The 20,807-nt window shown below is 34.4% G+C and overlaps 1 protein-coding gene across 1 annotated transcript in view; it reads right to left on the reverse strand.

Annotated features, from left to right (window-relative positions):
- Positions 1–1,060: 1,060 nt before the first annotated feature.
- TUBE1 (tubulin epsilon 1) overlaps positions 1,061–20,807 on the reverse strand; it is a 31,747-nt gene continuing 12,000 nt past the window's right edge. The window contains exons 6-12 of the mRNA XM_044674373.1: positions 15,401–15,522; positions 13,464–13,651; positions 13,079–13,257; positions 11,974–12,114; positions 5,071–5,211; positions 4,635–4,809; positions 1,061–1,229 (exon numbers count right to left, since the gene is read on the reverse strand). Coding sequence (XP_044530308.1) covers positions 1,071–1,229; positions 4,635–4,809; positions 5,071–5,211; positions 11,974–12,114; positions 13,079–13,257; positions 13,464–13,651; positions 15,401–15,522 — 1,105 coding nt within the window. The 3' untranslated portion in view covers positions 1,061–1,070. The remainder of the gene's footprint in view (positions 1,230–4,634; positions 4,810–5,070; positions 5,212–11,973; positions 12,115–13,078; positions 13,258–13,463; positions 13,652–15,400; positions 15,523–20,807) is intronic.

A 20,807-nucleotide genomic window follows, 5' to 3' on the forward strand; every position in this document is an offset into this window, starting at 1 on the left:
TTAAAAAATAATTTTTTTCATACTTCTTACTCTCTAAGTCACTCTTTGGAGAATATCCATTACAATGTTCTTAACTCACAAATTTCCTCTTCCATATCTCATTAAAGGTTGTACTTGAGACACAAAAATTTTTTGACATAAGTTAGGTTGGAAAAATCTAATGATTTATTTCAATTATTGATATCTTAAGTATATGAATAAAAGCAGAAATCAATCCTGTGCTAAAAAAGAAAGTAAAAACCTTAGCCTTGAATTATAAGTGAAGTATATTGTATAATCATGAAATGAAGGAACACAATTAAAACATTTTGGAGTGTAACAATTTTGTAATATTTATTTCACTGAGCTATTATAGCTCTAGTTTACTACAATGTCCTGAAGATGTTGTGCTTGTAAAAGTTCTGTACTCTTTGTATACTTTATTGTGCAAAATAATTATAAAAATAGAACTATTTATAAATAAGGCACATTTACTACTATGAAATCAATATGGCTGTATTATATAAAACCATATATTTTAAAATAATTTTTAATTATTCTGAGTGAAAAATCAAAAGCCGATCTCATCTCCAACAGTCATGATAAAATCAGCATCTTCTTATATTTTTATTAAACCATTTACAGCATATCAGATCAGTTTAAAAAAATAATTTAAGTACTTAGATAGTATTTCAAAATAAATGTGAATGTTATCTATACAAAAAAAAATGCCCATATCGGGCTTTTTATTAGTGTACAAATTCCTGAATACCAGGTTATGAAAAGGCAATTAGACTTCATACTTTTCATAAATATTAAAAAATATGGCTCTTATAAGGCAAATGTTTGTAGTCAAAGGCTGCATTGATTCCAAACGTGGTACGTTATATCTCCATTGAACTATTTTAAAGGAAACCTTTCTCCTAGACAGTAAGGCTACCTGCTACTTTGAAAAAAATCAGTGAAGATTTCTTGAGTGATAAAATCAAGCAAGATTTTCTGAGTGATTAAAAAACAAACTAAAAAGTCGACCATCAGGAAACCAAAACATTTGTAAGTGAAAACTGAAGTTGTAGATTTGTGACATGTTTTTATATAACTATATTTAGTCTAACTTGTTCATGTTTAGGCAAGCCTTTTGTGATATCTAATTCATTGTATTTCTCTATGAGAGATGACAAAGATGATACAGCTTCTGTAAAACAACTGTCTTCCATTCTATCAACCTGTAGGTAGTGATGAAGATGAGCCTACAAAAAAAAGGTTTAATTTTTATCACTTTTTAAATTTATTCATTCAATAAACATCTAATACGTATTTACTGCAAGCAAAGCACTAAGGTAGGTCCTGGAGAAGATAGTTTACATAAAACTATTCCAACTCCTACTGAGATTATAAGATGGTCAGGGGATGAGGCACAAACACAGCTAACTATAACACATAACAGTACAGAAGTGTATACATGTACAAAACCAAGTACTATATATGTGCAGTCCAAGGCTGTTACTGGTTAGGGACCAGGGACTGCTTCGTAAAGGAAAAGGCATCTGAGTTAAGTTTAGAGAATGATTAGGAATTGAAAAGGTGAAGAAGGGGACAGAGTTAATAAAAATGCCCCACATAGATCTGAGAAACAGGCACACGTACAAAGAAACAAATTTGATGTTGGTATCAAGGATTTGCTGGGAGGGGACTTAACCCTGGAATTGTCTCTAGAATGTTAAAATGGATTAAAAAAAATGGAAAAAGGGTTGGAGAGTAAAATATCATAACATATTTATACTCTCTCTATATATGTAAATATATATTTATACATACATACATATATATGTATATAAATATATATACATATACATATGTGTATATATATGTATATATATATATATATATATATATGTATATATATATATATATATATCATTAGGAAATTGAGTGGGAGAAACAAGATGAAGATATAAAGAATAACCTTAGTCACTTTGAGTTCCAGTTTTCTCATCTCTAAAACTGGAGTAGCCCCGATCATAGCACTGCCATGAGGTTCTAATCCAGGGGTCGGCAACCTTTTTGGCCATGAGAGCCATAAACTCCACATTTTTAAAATGTAATTTCCTGAGAGCCGTACAGTACTCACAGTGTGGTTCCTGTAACAATGCCTGAAAAAAAATTGACTTTATGGCTCCTGCAGAAAGAGCCATATCTGGCCCTCAAAAGAGCCAGATATGGCTTGAGAGCCATACGTTGCCGACCCCTGTTCTAATCAAATAATGCATGTAAAGTCCTTTGTAAACTTTATAGTGAAATATGATGGCAATTATTTTTATATAGACAGAAATTATTTTAATGGGGGCTATATAACAAATCACTTAGATAAAGAAAAGAAATTAGATGAGGAATTTCTGAAACTGATCCCCCAACCTGTTAAAAATTTACTCTAGATTAATGAGATATGGGGGCAATTAGATGGCTCAGTAGACAGAGAGCTGGATATGGGAGATCCTTGGTTCAAAGACGGCCTCAAACACTTCCTAGCTGCACAACCCTGGGCAAGTCACTTGACCTCAGTTGTCTAGCCCTTATGGCTTTTCTGCTTTGTAACTGATACTTAGTATTGATAAGACAGAAGGCAAGGATTTCTTAAAAACAAACAAATAAAAATGAGATATGGAGGTGGAAAAGCCTTGTGAATTAAGAAGATAATGATGGATGGCAATATCCAAAGACTATTCATGCACTCAATGTAGTAATGGGGGACTTTACCTATGGGAACAATGACTAGCATACTCTCTCTGTCATGATAATTGACTTCATGATAATTTCATCCTTTAAAAGGTGATAAAAACAAGAGAAAACTGAATTCTAGAACCAACTCATTATCAACTGTTTGCTGAAGTAGAAAAGAATCAATCCTTGGGAATAAGTGACTATTACAAAACTCATGGGAGAGAAGAAAGCCCGACATTGCATAAAGTGCATCTTAGGTTTTAGAAAAGCACATTTCAAAGGGTAAAGGGAAAAGAAATGTAAGATTTGATGGACTAAAGTTTTACAAAAATCTTAAGAGACAAGCAGAACTGATTTCAATGAGGAGGAAAAGGTGTTGACAAAGAGACTGATATGGATGCACAAGAGCTCTGGGATCAGCTTAGGCTTTAAAAAGACATGTATAAACATTAGAACAACGAAAGATGATTACAGAAACATGTGTTAGGTATTTTAAAGCATGGGACATTTCAGGACTGTCAAAAGAATTCTAGGTACAATTTTCAAAAAAGCTATGCTAGGAACACAAGAAATGATCAAAGAACAGAGAGGCATCATGCTTGGGGTAGATAGTTAATAATAATTGACAATGGTAAGGCTAAACTACTTTTGTTTGTTTCTTCTCCAAAGAAAATGTTTGTTAGACTGGAAATAACAGAACAAAAATCAGCAGGGATAAGGGAACTAAAATGAGTGAGGAGATGATCAAACATCATCTAGCTGCCTTCAATAACTTGAACCTGCCAGGCTCAAATAGCACTGAAAGAACTAGTTGATAAATGATTACTGAGCCAATAATAAGTTAATTTTGGAAAAATGAGAATGGGAAAGTTCCCAAAAGACTTGTAAAAAGCAAATGTACCAATTTTCCAAAAAAAGAAGAGATGGTGGAATTTATGAACTATGGACCAGAGAACTGGAATTCTGTTTTTGGAAAAATTCTAGAGCAAATTGTTAAGGAAATGATTTATAAACATATATTGAAAGGGGAACAGTGATCAGTATAAACCAGCATAGCTTCCATGACAAAAAGGGGACACCTAAAAGGCTCAGTGGATAGAGCCAAGCCTGGAGGTCCTGGGGTTTAACTGTAGTCTCAGATATGTGCGACTCTGGGCAAATCACTTGATCCAGTTGCCAAGCTTTTACCACGCTTCTGCCTTAAAACCAACACTTAGTGCTGATTCTAAGATGGAAGATAAGAGTTTAAAAAAAAAATCATGCCATTCTAATATAATTTCATTTCTGCATACAGTAACTCGGTAGTTCAGAGTGTTAGAGGCCTAGATTTAAAGAAAGCATTTAACAAAAGCTCATCCTCCACTTATAGATAAGATGGTATTGATATAACAGATCAGATCCAACAAGAGTGATTAATTATATTAATTTTAAGGGAATAAAGTATCCCACATAGCTATACTTGGCCTCATAACGTGCAATATATTTATCAGTGATTTGGTTAAAAACACAAATGAAATGTCTGTCAAATTTTCAGGAGACCTAAAGCATAAAGGTATAACCAACTGATTAACAGTCTAGATTTGGAGAAATTCCAATGGGTTAGAACAGGATAGATTTCAGGGAGTTTGTGAATTTGGATGGAAAAACAAAAAATTACATCTTTATTTCGCTTGGTCTTCTTTGTAATTCTATGTATTTTATTTTATGCATTTAAAACATTTTGAGAAGCCAAAGTACTCACCAGACTCCCAGAGGGTTGCTTGGCATACAAAAAGGTTAAGAACTTCAGTAACAATAGCCCTGACAGATTTCTCTTCATGAAAAAAGTAATGTCAAACACACATGCCTAAATTACATGACAGTAGTATAATCTATACAGTCACATCTAAAAGTAACTAAAGTTAGCATATTCTTTACATTTTACTGATAATTACCTTTTTCTTGTAGAGTCTCATGAATCTAGTTTTAAGCTCCATGAAGGTGGGTTTGATACAGGTGTTGTTTGCCAGTGCCAAGAGTGAGTGAGAATGGCCCACGGGTGGTATTGAACACAGGCTTGTTTTCCAGCCTTCTTGATTCCATGAGACAAAGTGGAGAGAAGATCTCAATCTAAGAATCAAAATTTACAATTAAGAATCAAATAGCACATGAACAATGAGCTAGACTAATGCTAAACTAGTTATAAGTATAGGATAGAAAAGAAGGAAGAATGCAGCCAATACTATATTGGAAACCAGACAGCAGATATGGTGTTCAAATACTGGGATCTTGGCTAAGTCACGAAACCTCTTAGGGTTTCATAGAAAAGGAGTGACAAAAGACATCGATAAAACTTTTTTTGAAGTAAAAAAGGTAAAAAGATAGTCAAACCTTTCAATATTTCTTCGAATATCTGAAATCTGCACATTTCCTCGAACTAACAAGGCACAAGCAAGGTAGAGGCTATGCTTCGGGTCAGCTTGAATGAGCTGGTAGTCTTTGCTAAAAGCGTCTGAAAACATCTGATCTAACCTAAAAAAATAAAAATGATCTGATATACAAAACAGTACTAAAAATAGTTCAGTGATGTTGTATATTATTACTATTTAATGGAAAGTTCATTATCAAAATGTAAGCCAGATATAACATAAAATATACAAATATAATCTTAATCCCAGTTTCCTCTGTAAAATGGCAGAAGGAAATAACAAACCACTATAGGGTCTCTGCCAAGAAAACCCCACATGGGATCATGAAGAGTTGGATGTGTCTGAAATGACTGAACAACAACAATGATTATTTGTATCCCTAGCACAGGTCCTGGCATGGTACAGACATTAACAGATGCCTGATGATTCATTTATTTATTATACATTAGTCTCTCACAGGGATAGTTCACAACTGTAGGTCTCACCATAATCCATAAGTTTGATCCTGAATTTTGCAATTCCCTTTTTGAATCATGTTGCTATCTTTCTATCTCTCTGTCTCACTTCTCTTAAATCTCTTCTTCAGGGGGCAGCTGGGTAGCTCAGTGGAGTGAGAGTCAGGCCTAGAGACAGGAGGTCCTAGGTTCAAACCCGGCCTCAGACACTTCCCAGCTGTGTGACCCTGGGCAAGTCACTTGACCCCCATTGCCCACCCTTACCAATCTTCCACCTATGAGACAATACACCAAAGTACAAGGGTTTAAAAAAAACCAAAACAAAACAAAACAAATAAATCTATTCTTCATCCTTACTGCAATCTTTAGCTCAAGTCACTTCTCCCTGTTCACCTATGCCTTGATCACTACTCTAACTTTATCTTTCTTTTGTTCACTATAATGAACTGAATGAAAATGGTTTTTAAAAAAAGAAAACGTGAAAGCATTTTTAAAGAATTTATTATATGCCAAACACTGTATTAAGTGCTGGGGATATAAATGAAAAAGTGAGGCTAACCCCTACGCTTAAGGAGCATTTTTGTTTGCGTGTTCAGCTCCAATTTGAGGGTACAGGTTTAGGGCCTAGGGGTCCTTAGATTTCATTGGAACATAATTAACTTATAATTAATGGAAGCTTTGTGGAGGGCAGCTTAAGTGGAATTTAGGGAAATTAGTGAGTTATTATGATAGTCTAGATGAGGATAATGAGGGCTTAAACTCAGTTGACTATGACAGTGTCAAGAAAGAGATAAATGTAAGAGATACTGCAAAGAAGAATATTGCAAATATAAAATCTGCAGTACTTAGTAACTATAGGGATATGAGAAGAGAGGGGGACAGTTAAAAATGAATCTGATATTTATAGTCTAGGTTATTGAGAAGATGATGCATACTGACAAAAATAAGGAAGATAGGAGGAGGGGAATGCTTAATGGGGCAGTAGATGAATTTGGTTTTGAATATGCTGTTTGGGGAGCTAATGGTGAAATTGATCAGCAGAAAGACATGGAGCTGAAGTTCAGGAGAGAGTTGGGTGTCATTTGCTTGGGGAAGATAATCCACAGAAGAGAAAAAAATGAGAAGGAACAACAAAAGAACCTGCAGAAATAACCACCCTTAGAGAATTAGAAGAAAACAAGGAACAATCCTAAAGTCCTGAAATAACTGTGCGGTAATAACTGCTAAGCCACAGTTTAGTAAAAAATCAGATAATAAGAGCAATATAAAAGGATTAGAAAAAGGAAAATGGAATCCTGATTTTTTTTTTCCAAAGGGATAAGGGGGAAGAAAACGAAATCTATAAAATGTAAGCAAGTGAGCTTGTCTTCTATTCCTGGCCAAATTTGAATCTATTATTAAAGAGATGGTTCGTAAAGACCTAGAAAAAGAACTAGTACTCTGAGGGATTTATGGTAAAGATGCTACCCACATTCAGAGGAAGGACTGCAGGAGAGGAAACATATAAGATAAACAATTGCTTGAATGCATGGGCTGAGGCGGACATGAATGGGAAATAGACCCTGAACAAGGACACATGTTACAACCAGTGGAAATGTGCGTTGGCCATGGGTGGGGGGAGAGAGGGGGTTGAAGGGGAAAGTAGGGGCATAAAGTATGTAAACAGGTTAAAAACGAATATTAATAAATGTCTAATAAAAAAAAGAAAAAAAAGAAAAAGAACTAGTAAACACAAGAGTAGACATGTACTCAGAACAGGTCATATCAATATAATCTTATTTCTTTTTGGACAAGCTAAATTGATAGGGAAATGCTTACCTAGATTTTAGCACAGCATTTGAATAGAGTATTCCGTGCTGTTCTTATAGAAAAACAGAGATGGGGAATAAATAATTCAATTCAATCAATTCAGAACTGCTTGAAGGGTTGGACTCAAAAAGAAGTCATTGATATTCAAAGTCAACCTAGAAGCAGAGTTCCCCAGAGAGCTGTACTTAGGCCTCTGCTATCTAACATGATTATCCCTGGGATTAAGACATAAATAGCATTTTTATTGAAATTGCAGATAGCATAAATTTAGGAAGGACAGATAATAAACTGGATGATAATCAGGATCCAAAAAGACCAAAAAATATTGGGCTAAATCTTAAAAGATGGAAACCTAAAATGACGTGGAATGTAATATATGAGAATTAGAATTGTGATAGACTTTTGGTTAATGTCAAATGAAGAGCAGTTAACAGAACTTGGGATGTTTAGTGTGGAGAAGGGCTGACCCTCGGCAAGACTGAGGGAATACATAACAGTGGTGAAGTATATGAAAAGCTATTTTATGGAAAAAGGGATTCATTTCAGCGGATCAGATATTCTGAGCAGGAAAAGTCTTTGCACATCATCTAGTCCAGCATTGGCAAAGTACTGACATGTGTGCTGAGCCAGCACAGGGAGTTGCTCTGCTCCCCCTCTTACCAATGCCTGAGGACTTTTTTTGCATGCCCCACCCCTCTGTCCAGCTGCCCAAAGTGAGCACATCCTCTCTTTGCTGCCTGGGGTAATGTGGGGGGGCTCATGGGCAGCTTGAAGTTGCAGGTTGGGCACACAGACATGAAAACCTTCACCAATGCTGATCTAGTCCAACACTCTCCTTTTACCAGAAAAGGAAATCACATCCCAAAGAAGTTAAATGACTTGGGATACTCTCACAGGCAAAGTCTGAACACAGGTGTAATATTAGAAATTTGGGGGTCCTTGAACTAATTTTGAAGTCCCTTCGTGGTCACCCAAATGTGATATTGTAATTTGGAAAAGTTGATACTTTATTTGAATTGCATTATGAATCTATTATTTTGTAAAAGTCATTTACACTCACAGGAGTTCATGGAAAAGCTTACAAGGAAATGGATCTCATTTTTGGGTGAAAAACCTTTCACTAATTCTAAGCAATATGTATTTTTTGGGGGGTTTTTAAAACATTCTTTTATTATTTTTTCCCTTCTATGTGCAATACAATATTTGAGGTTTTTTAAAATTTTTTCCCTTTTTCTCATTTTTTGTACTTAAAGTACATATAATCAATATTAACCTCTTTTGATTTTATAGTAATATAAGTTTAATAATATATTTGTTATAATATTAATGCATATCCCCCCCAAAAAAGCTGTGGAAACCTGCCATGAATTGATAAATATTATAGAACTGTGATTAATGATTTCTGTCTGATTCCAGGAGAAGGGAACACAAGAGCCACTAAACAGTGCTAAGAAGGCACAAGGTCATGGAGACTGACCAATCCCCATGGGTTTGATGAGAAACTGCACAGTGCCAAGGAGTACAAGGTCAAACAGACCATACCAATGCAGGTGGGATTGAGGAACTTCTATGCCAATACTGAAGGGCTTGAAACTAGTGTTTGGGGTTGCAGCTTTTCTGACATATGTAAGAGGCCAGACTTCCCTGAGCTTCATCCCTAGTCAAGCACCAAAGGTTGGCTATCCCTGAGAAGTACAGGCAAATCAAACCAGGAAAAGACATTTCCCTTGCACACAAATTTGGTCCCTTTATTTCTCTTGTAAGTGTGGCAACTTTCTGTAGTCCTGGCTTTTGAATTGGGTAATTGAAATTGCATAATTGCTTATATCACTTTAATTGGGCCTTGATTGAAGGACCTGTCATAAGTTTATTTTTCCTTACAATTTTGCACATAAGATTTGATATTTTACATTTCATTCACAAGTTATTTTTTCTTTTTTCTTTGGATTTTTTTTTGATCTTTCTTTCTTTTGCCAGTTGATTTCACCCAACCCCATAACTCATCCATGTATCCTTAGCTGATCTGGGGTACCCTTTTCAGGGGAGAAGGTGATATTGATTCTCCTCGGGTGTGTGTGTGTGTGTGTAAGTTTTATACTCAGAATGTCTGCATTATAATTATTTTGAGAGTAATTTCAGGGGAGGAATGTATAATTCTCAGAAGGGAATGTATGTTTTATAATCTATAATGTAAAGTTTAAATTCTTTTGAGAGTAATTTCAGGATAAGAAATCTAGCATCTCCCCAGAATCTAGACAACAAACCTGTTTGGAGAAGGCACCATCAAGATGCCTGAAGAACCTACACTGCATCAAGAAGATCCAGAATGAACTTTGGGGTGCAGTTGATTGAACTATGGGGAGATGAATGCATTTGTTTTGAATGTACACACTCAGGCCAAAGGGGACTGCCACCAATTGGCTTTTGTCAATGAGCCTAGCAAAACATTGGTTTTGCCTTCTCTCTCTTCCATTTCCCTCTTATCTCTAACTATTGTAGTTAGAAGACCTTTGTGTATACAAGATGATTATGTAGAGTCATCACTTGGGGAGACTAGGCCCCCAAAAATCATCAGTGGGGAATGTAATATTGGAAATTTGGGGGTCCTTGAACTAATTTTGAGGTCCCTGATCTAAACTTCCTGTGGACATTTAGGGCTCCTTGAACTATATTTTCCATGATTCCTCTTGTGTAATCAGGTGGGCAGGAAGTGTAATAACATAAACAGGAGCATAAAGACTGATGGGATTGGTACTTCCTCTCTTTTTTTGTGATTGTGGAGCAGCAGGAGGATGGGAGGAGCAGGTAAATGGAGGGTCCCTTTAAAATAACTCAATAGGCACATGGCTTCATTTTTCTAAATGGCTTTTTTTCTAAAAACCCTTTGAAACCAAAGCCAGAAGAACATTGTACACAGAGACTGATATACTATGGTAAAATCGAATGTAATGGACTTCTGTACTAGTAGCAATGCAATGACACAGGACAGCTCTGAGGGATTTATGGTAAAGAACGCTACCCACATTCAGAGGAAGGACTGCAGGAGAGGAAACATATAAGAAAAACAACTGCTTTAATGCATGGGTTGAGGTGGACATGATTGGGGATGTAGACTTGAAACTACCACACCAATGCAACTATCAACAATTTGGAAATAGGCCTTGATCAATGACACATGTTAAAACCAGTGGAAATGTGCATCGGCCATGGGTGGGGGTAGTGCGGGGGATGAAGGGGAAAGTAGGAGCATGAATCATGTAACCATGTTAGAAATGAATATTAATAAATGTTTTAAAAAAACCCTTTGAAACCTTGATATATTTAATTTTATCACTCTATATTAATTTTATTTCTTACACAGGTCCTCTAAGTCCAAAGCCAGAATTTCACTCTAGAATACTGCTTCCACAACTTACTCTAATTGGCCTAAGAGGGTCAATTAGAAGTATTAGACAAAAGTTGAAGAGAAAAATTCAATTTTATGTAAGAAAAACCTTGCAAATAATTATTCAAAAGCAGAATGAGTTGCCTCAAGAAATAGTAGATTTTCTAAAGGGAGTTTTCTTATTATTGTACATCTCAAGCAACTTCTATGTCTTATCTGAAAAATGGCCCCCTACAGATTAATTGATTATTGTTTTCCATGTTCCTTTAGCTGTATACAGATACTTAGGGAAGCATGGGACACCTCTTTTTCTGAATTCAGGGAACTGCATCTATTCATTCTCCCCCTCCAAACTTGTAAAGTTTCTAGTTTTTCATCTGATTAGAAATCAGATTATCTAATGTTATATTGTTTTCTTTTCATTTATTGGCTTTATTTGATTGTTTTTAATATGCAAAAGTGTTTCCCCCAGTATTTGGCATCTATCTCTAAAAAGAGGAAGGGGCTTGGTTCTAATTTGTTGGGCAATTGGAGTGCATTGCTTAATAAACTGATAGGCTCAGAAGATCAAACCTTTGTTTCTTCAGTTAATTCATTTTTTGCTCATTATAGTTCTTAGAGAATTTTCTTAAGTCACATTTTTTTCATTAAAAATTTCATACTTCAAAAAAAATTGCATATTTCACTATCACTAAATATTTATGATATGAGTTTAATGATCACAACTTCCTAATTATATGCACAAACTTATGGTAAAAATGTACATTTTCAATTGAATCTTTTCCAAATCTAACACTAATTTATTTTAAACTTTTTAAATTATTAAAAAATTATATTTTATATTAAATTAATTAAATTCAATTTGTAAAAGCAACAAATAAACTAAAAGGAAACTCACTGATTAAAAATCATTATTCCATTATTGGGGATGTAGACACTAAATGATAACTTTAGTCCAACTATCAATGATAAGGAATTAAAGCTTAATCAATGATACATGTAAAACCCAGTGGAATTATGCGTTGGCTATGGGAGGATGCAGGGGTTTGGGGGAAAGGGAAAGAACATGAAAAATGTAACTATGGGAAAATATTCAAAATTTAAATTTAAATTAAAAAAATAAAAACCATTATTCCTATTTTCTACAAATCATATTTTAAAATGGCTATTTTATAAGACAAGATCTCTAGAAATTATAGAAGTTAGTATGTCTTACCTTCGAGGAGGAATGTTTACATCTGCCAATGTATACAAAGGTGTGAGGCTTGAAACAAGATAATGAAGTTGAGGAAAGGGAACTAAATTCATACTAATTTCATTAAGATCCATATTAAGGGAACCTTCAAATCTGGAAGAACTGAAATATAACTTTTATGACAATTAAGAAACATTTGATTTTAAAAGTACATACAAATTAGAAAAATCTATTCCCATTAATTCAATGAATACTTTCTCAAATCACTACAATAGCATAATTTACATAATGACATTTAGAAAGCACTTTATATTTTTGTTTCTTTGCCTTTAGAATTTAGTATTCTGAAATATATATTTTTCTGTTGGAGACATAGGAGTAAGGATCTGGATCCATTTCATCAGTGTAAATATGGAATTTATTCATCAATGTCAATCAGGAACTCTAATTTAATCTTAGAAAGGATTTATGATCACTGAGAAATTGAACGGTTTGCCCAAAGTAAGGCAGCTGGTAGGTTGTCAAAGGCAGAACCTAAGCCCTGGTCTTCTAGACTCCAAGACTTGTTTTCTAGTCATTATTCAATAGTGCTTCTTGTGAAATCCCATATATAATGGTAATTTAAAGATCACACACATACCTGACAATTTTAGCATTTCAACCTCTAGATTATTTTGATAGCTAAAACCTTTAAGTCATCTTGCTTGCCTATATGTTTAAAAAAAGTCTTATTTAAACAGCACCAGGGGTCTCTTAAGTTACTCACACAAAAGTCCATATACTAAGATCTTAATTACTCCAAGAATGCTTAATAAAATCCCTTTAGTCTACTTAGGTACATATCAAGTTTTGCTTGCTCTTTTCAAGCTTTGGTTTTTCTCTATGGCTAAGTTCTTTATTCTACAGTAGAAAACTGATCTAGCTTTTACTTTTCTTTTGAAACTGGATCTGCTAACACATGAACCACCAAGGTCTAGACATTTAGGATTTGAATTTCTTGTCATCTGTTAGAAGATATGGACAAAATTTACAAACTAAATAGTAAACAATTTATTTGCAAAAGATTTTGTAAATTCCCTTACTAATGCCAAATAACATTTTCCCAAGAAGTATGTAATAAAATTACCTTGTTAAGTTGAGCAGCAAATTTGCTACAATATTGTTCATTTTATCAAATGGCTTTTCATCCAGCTTCTTTTTGATACCACCTTCATTTAAAGTTACCAGACTCTGTTGCTTCACAGTTATTCCTGGTTTTCCAGAATTTAGCATCTGATTAATTTTGCTAACGATTTCAAATAGAGACTTTTGAGGAAAAAAAAACAAGAGAGAAAGTAAAAGTTATATGCATATAAATGGTAAAATAGTGAATTGAGAGGGATTGGGGAAAATAAGCTGTTTGAGTCAGAAAAATAGAAAACAAAATGGAATCTATCTCAATAACAATGTGTATGGCTTATGATGTGGCAACTGGAAAATTTATAAGATCAAATATCACGAGTGTTTCTTACTTCATTTTCGATGGGCAACACACAGTCTGCATGCTCATTAAGTTCCTTCATTGCCAAAACACTATTATATGGTGAAGTAATGACATCATCCTCACCAGATGGAAAAACTGAAGTCACAAATCTGTATACTTCTGGAAATTCATCCTCAAGCACATTTAAAATAAATGTGCCAAGCCCAGACCCTGTCCCTAAGAATGACAATTGAAAGACAAAAGTACATGTAACTTGCAACATCTTTGTTACCTTTGTTAATTTTTACTATTTAGATATATTTTACCATTTACAGATATATAGATATGCATATACTAGTTATATATATTCCACATGTGAAGATACTTTTACTCTACTCTCAAAATATTTCTATGATTAAAAATGCATTTATTCCATTTTACATTAGAAAAGTGAGGTTTATACAGCACCCTGATTGCCATCTTGCCATGAAAAGAGGATTTTCTAGATTTTATTTTTTGTGACATATATCTGTGTTATAATAACAAAATGGCTGACAGAAAAGTATCCACTTGAAGTCATATAACTGTTGTGTATATATCAGTAATGAAATCAACAAAGTAAAACTTTAATTTTGTTGTTAAAAATGGAAAGAGGACTATTTTAAATTTACTTATAAAATTAAAAATTTATTCATCAATTAGAAAGAAGTTATTGCAGCTTAGAAAAAGTCTAGCACTGTTTTAAAATGTGCTTATTATTTCTTTGGCGATTTTCAATTCAGCTATTTACTATACATTCATTATATATGTAGTTAGAAAATAGTTTTTAATGATTCTAAAACACTGGGATACTGGTTATCTCTGAAGTTGTACAACTTTCTTATGGAGCTAAAACAAAACATAAATCAAACTGTTTATGTAAAAGTCATTCAAAACAGAACTGGTGTTTTGATGGCATAATAAAAACTTGTTACCAAGTTATTCATAAGTCTATGAAAATAGTATAATGTAAATGGCATCTTCAATGTTATAATAGTGTTTTAAATATATATGTATCCACATAATAGCATTAAGCATGTAATTTTCTCTTTTAAAAACTGGCCAATTCTGTTTTGGATTTCAATAAATTCTAATGGCTTCCATTTCAGGAGTGAGTAGGTAAAAATTCTCTTCCTGTGGACTAGTTTCCTCAAATTCAGAAGCTTGTTAATTTGTAAGTCACTCTTTTTTTTTTTTTTAAACCCTTGTACTTCGGTGTATTGTCTCAGGTGGAAGATTGGTAAGGGTGGGCAATGGGGGTCAAGTGACTTGCCCAGAGTCACACAGCTGGGAAGTGGCTGAGGCCGGGTTTGAACCCAGGACCTCCCGTCTCTAGGCCTGACTCTCACTCCACTGAGCTACCCAGCTGCCCGTGTAAGTCACTCTTAATTTACTATTCGGCCAAAAAAATGACTTAGAGGTGCTGAATCCAAGAATATCTATATTTTTTCTACTGTGGCAATTTTGGGAATTATACCTAAGAAAAAGTTTGGAGACACTGAAAAGGTGGCTATAAAATTTTTGTTACAAAATGTGTGAATAAATGCTCCAGGCTACCATTGCTCCTCTTGGCCTACATTATAAGTTCAAAGTAGCAAAAAATGTAAGCAATTTTTTTCAGTCTGTAAATAGTATGAAGTTTTCAGAGTAAGCAATTTCATTTAAAATTTGCAAAATAAAACTCTTAGATTGCATTTACATTGTTTTTTTAAATGTTAATATGAAAACAGCCTGCTGTTAAATAACATTAAAATTTCATGAATCTCAAAGGATACCAGTCCACTATAGGCATGCATAATTAAATAATACTATATGTAGAATATGAACACGTAAACACACACACACACATATATGTCAACTATAGGTCCTAAAATTGAATTTCTATATTCAAAACTATAAAATCAGTTCTAGTTAAACACTTCTGGGCAATTGAATAAGTAGATTTACCTCCTCCCATGGAGTGAATTAAAAAGAAACACTGCAAACAGTCACAGTGCTCCGCTGTCTGTCTGAGTTTCTCCACAATCTGATCTCGGTACTGAGAGCCAAAAAGCTTGTAACCTACAGCCCTGAAAAAGAAATTAATTCACAAGTAAGCAAAATAAACTCCTTGCACTTTTGTATCTCTTGATGTTTCTTTTTCTGAGCTGTACAATAATGTGGATTATTTTTCTGAAGGTACTATTGCCAGTGTGTATTTTTATAATCCTGAATTAAGGGCACAGCATCACTGGAAAGGACTTTGGAGGCCGTTTAGTTCTATCATCTCTCTTTCCAGAAGGAACTTAAAGCTGAGAGGTTATGATGGTCACACAATAAAGTGGCAGGACCTGGCCCTGAACTTACGTCTTTTAACTTCAAATACAGTACTATTTCTAATGTACTATGCTGTCTTTTCTTGGTTAATATAAATTTCATTCATATTGTAATATAATCTATGTGGAACATTTAACCAACATTGTAGTACATGAATTCCAAAATATCCTAAAAGGCATTCTTACTAAGGGGCAAGGATCTGTACTTTTCTAAATTTATCTTTTTCAGAAATTTTATTTAAAATTTTTGAATCAATATTCATTAATTATATTGGCTTATAATCTATGTTTTCCCCTTTAGTTTTCCCTGGTGTAAGTATAAGTACTATGTTTGTTTCACATAGGGAGTATGATAAGAGTATTTTTTTTCTTGAAATTATACAACATAGATAGTAATTTTTAAAAGTTTGATGGACTTCTAGAAATCCATCTGGACCACGTTTTTTTTTTTTTTTTCTTTTCTCTTTGGTATTGATAGTTCTATTTCTTTTTCTGAGATTGAATATTTTAAGACCACTATTTGGTGTTCTGTTAAGTTAGGTATTTCGAAGACAATCTTCTTTTTTGGTGTTCTAAATTTTGTTGGTGTAGTTGTGCACAACAGATTCTTAAAATTCTTCTTTTAATGTTTTAAAATTTCTTCTGATATCACCTTTTTCATTATTTGGTTGATTTGGTTTCCTGCCCTCTTCTTTTTTTAAACCCTTACCTTCTATCTTAGAATCAATACTATGTATTGGTTCCAAGGCAGAAGAGCAGCAAGGGCTAGGCAATGGGGGTTGCAGGGACTTGCCCAGGGTCACACGGCTAGGAAGTGTCTGAGGCAAGATTTGAACCCAGGAACTCCTGAGTCTCTAGGCCTGGCTCTCAATCCACTGAGTGACCCATCTGCCCATTTCCCTCTTCTTTTTAATCAAATTGGCTAAAAGTTTATCAATCTTGTTAGTCTTTTCAAATTCAATTTCATTTTCATTTCCAAATTCTCTTCTTGTCTCCATCCCTCCCTAACTCTTGAGAGGGAAAGAAATACAACACTCATTATACCTATGATCACATGCAGAACAAATTTCTGCATTAGCCATATTAGTCTTTTCAAAGAAGCAGCTTTTAGTTTTATTAATTCTATTGTCTTTTGGATTCCAATTTAATTATTTCTTCTCTAATTTTCAAGATTTTTTCTCTTTTGGCCTTATTTGAGGTTCACATGTTGGATTTTAAATGTTTTAATATGGATATTAAGTAATCCTTTTCCTAGTTAACACATATATGTTCCAAGGTACATTTTTTTTTTCTGAGAACTGCTATAGCATCTTAGAAATTTTAGCATGCTGTCTCATCACTATTACTCATCTAATTAATATCACTAATGATTTGTTTTTTGACCCATTCAAGATTTCATTATTAAGTCTCCATGCAGGTTTATGTCTTTTGCTTTTGAGCCCTGAACTGACTGTCATTTTACTGTGTGAGTCTATAAAGGATGTTTAGTATTTCTGTCATTTAATATTTATTAATTTTTCTAATACACAGTACATTTTTGTTGAAATGCCATATGGTTTAAAAAATAGAGGGGGCAGCTGGGTAGCTCAGTGGAGTGAGAGTCAGGCCTAGAGACGGGAGGTCCTAGGTTCAAGTCTAGCCTCAGACACTTCCCAGCTGTGTGACCCTGGGCAAGTCACTTGACCCCCATTGCCCACCCTTACCAATCTTCCACCTATGAGACAATACACCGAAGTACAAGGGTTTAAAAAAAAAAAAATAGGTATGCTCTTTAGCAGTCTCTTTTAGAAGGGCACTATAAAATTTTAACTTCTAATTCTCTAATAATTTGTTCAAATCTACCTTTTCCCTTTTTCATTTCTATTTTTGATAGATATGCCTAATCCCAACAGAGGAAAATTAAAGCCCCCTACTGTTGTTATTATTTATAACTTTTTGCAATTTAGTTAATTTTTTAAACGAAAATTAGATGTTATGCTGTTTGGAGTATACATATTGGCATTGGTTTCTTGTATATCCTTAGCTGTTTAGATCGCCAATTTTTAGTTTTGCTTTGTCTGAAAACATGACTGCATCTTTTTGATTCCCTGATGCATAGGAAATTTGGTTTCAGCTTCTCACTTTTACTCTATTCACATCTTTGCTTTTTACATATATTTCTTCTAAGGAAAAGATTGTGTGGTTTGTTTGTTTGTTTGTTTGTTTTTTCATTTTCCTTTGTTGGATGAGTCTATTTCTAGGCTCTTTTGGCCTCCTTATTAGAAATACTGATTTGCATTAAACTGCCCTAGAAAATGGTGATACCTGGCATATGAATTCAATGCCTTGTTTGTTATATGAAGGGGACCCCAGGCTTTTGAAGGTTCTGGCAAAGGAATACAAGTCCTAGAAGATTCTATCACACTGGAAAGGCTTGGAGTCTGGTTCTGGTGATATGCTGCTTTCCCAAGATCGTCATCATCAGGCTGGCCCCTAGTGGACGGATTCTTTGGCCATAATAACTCATGAATAAAAATACAAAACGGTCCTTAGACTTGGCGAGTTCATTCCCACCTCTGCAGTGACATGACACAAAAAGAGGCAGAGGCTGCTAAGAATCATACAGCCTTAGTCCACTGATAAATATTAACTAAACTGTGAGATCCGACAACCAAGATATTACATATCTATGGTGACATCTTCAATATGAATGAATCCAAGACAATGGATCTTTAACCTTATCACCTTCTCTGACACTGGGAGACAGCAACAGAGTATATGTCTAACTGTCATCCCTGCTCTCAACACATGACCAGCCCATATTCTCCTCCTGGCGCATCTTTCTCTGACATCTTTCCCTCTCATTCTTCCTTGAAGTTCCTCATTGGTTGTAGGTTGCAAGCTGATTACAACTACCTTCTCTACTATCTTCTGTGATAGTGATTTTTTAATTCTTTGGAAATTGCCAAGTTTACTGTCTCCCAGCCATACAATACTAATAGAAGAATTGAAATAGATGGACTATTGTATCTGGAAGAAACCTGAGTTCATTTAAGAAGTTTTGCAATTTCCTGAAGGCAATTAAGTTCTTTGTTTAATTCTAGCTCCAAATCATTGTCCACATGTACTCTAAGAGCACCGAACATCACAAAAAATGAAAATGACTTATCTCAGACAGGAAATGACTAGTATATTATGAGCAGTACTGTCTCATGAAACACCAAAAGGGGTGAAGAAAAAACACATTTACAGAAAGCTTTGGCAAGACAATCAATCAAGCCAAATCATTCAAAAGGTATTTCAGAATGGAACAAAAGAACAATGAACAGACAAAAAATATAAAGACTTGTCAAAATTTTTTGAACTATTTTCTCCTTTACTGAAATCAAAGCCACTGCATTTTGATGCTGTCACAGTCCGACATGTGCTAATGAAATGGCACTAAAGAGAACAGTCAGTAAGAACAGATGATTAGTCTAAAATTACTCTGAGGAGAGCCTTGCTAGAGGTGACAATCTTGAGGTCCTTACAGGCCTGACTCTTCAAGATATTCAAAACAGGGAAATGCTTGCTTAGAAAAATCATGGATTTTATTACTACCTAAGAAAGATGACTAAGAAAATATCAAGAACCAATGCATACCCTTAGTACCCTACAAAATTTTTATAAGAATATGAAATAATCTGTACATTGACAATCTTTAGCAGATCATATCTTTATATTAATACTGTTGATAGAAAGGTTCAGAGAACCTAAGATCCCATTATTCTTACTGATTTTTGATTATACAAAAGCATTTGATTTTGGCAGAGTAAAATGCTGCCTTAAAGGCTCTCCTCTAAAAAATGTCTCCCAAACATATGTGGAAATCATATAACATTACTTTAAAAAAGTAACAATGGAGAACTTTGATCATCTTTTGATTATTAATACATAAAATGGGCATAAAATATGGATAAGTGTGCTCATCAAAGGTCTTTGTAAATATTATAAAGGATGCCCAGCAAAGAATGTGAAACAGAAGAGATTCCCTATAGATGCTGAAGTCCTCCAAATGCTCTTATTATAGATGATGATTTGCTGATAGCATCAAGGAAAAAGAAATTGTAGAGCCTCCTAAATGAGGTCCTAAGTTACTCAAGAAATTGATCTAACTATTCTTATAAAAAAAAGTAAATGAAGAATGGCCAGACTATAATATAATATAATATACTGTTGGATTAATGGAACAGAGGTGGTCCATAAAGTGTATATATCTTGGGTAGACACTGAAATTGGGCATGAACTAATTGGTCTAGAACCAAAGAAGAGTAAAAAAAAAAGGTAAGATAGAATTTGAGAAATTGTGAAGCATTTTTAAAAAGTGATCTCAAATTTCAATCTGGAACAAATAACCATCTTTTTAACACCAACATCCTCTTCCAGGGATATTATATGACTATAAATCATGTAATTATCACAGCCTCTGAAGGCCTGAAGCTTCATGTTAATCAAAGGACAATGGAGGAAATATTTAGTGGGTTTGGGTCAGCAGAGGATATATGACGAAGTTCACAACTAGAACAATTGGTGGGAAGGGTTTGTGCCAAATGTGAGAGGTAATAAACAAAGCCAGTGTGCTTCACTGTTAACCATAAAATATCATAAGCCCTAAAGAAATTGCTGCAGTACATGGATAGACAGCCTACCTTCCCCTGTGGAGAATTCATGAGAAAACATAAACAAGAGACACACAAGATGAGAAAACACAGAGAAGCTATAATTTGCAATACTGGAGGGAATATCTACCTCAATAAGATCACAGATTATATGTTCTTAGATTTTGTTCTTCATGTAAACAAAAATGAATGGCATTAAAAAGCTGTGTGAAGGGGGCAGCTAGGTAGCTCAGTGGATTGAGAGTCAGGCCTAGAGACAGGAGGTCCTAGGTTCAAATTTGGCCTCAGACACTTCCCAGCTGTGTGACCCTGGGCAAGTCACTTGACCCCCATTGACCACCCTCACCCTTACCACTCTTCCACCAAGGAGCCAATACACAAAAGTTAAGGATTTAAAAATGT

Source organism: Gracilinanus agilis, chromosome 4, assembly GCF_016433145.1.
Source record: "Gracilinanus agilis isolate LMUSP501 chromosome 4, AgileGrace, whole genome shotgun sequence".
NCBI lineage: Eukaryota > Metazoa > Chordata > Mammalia > Didelphimorphia > Didelphidae > Gracilinanus > Gracilinanus agilis.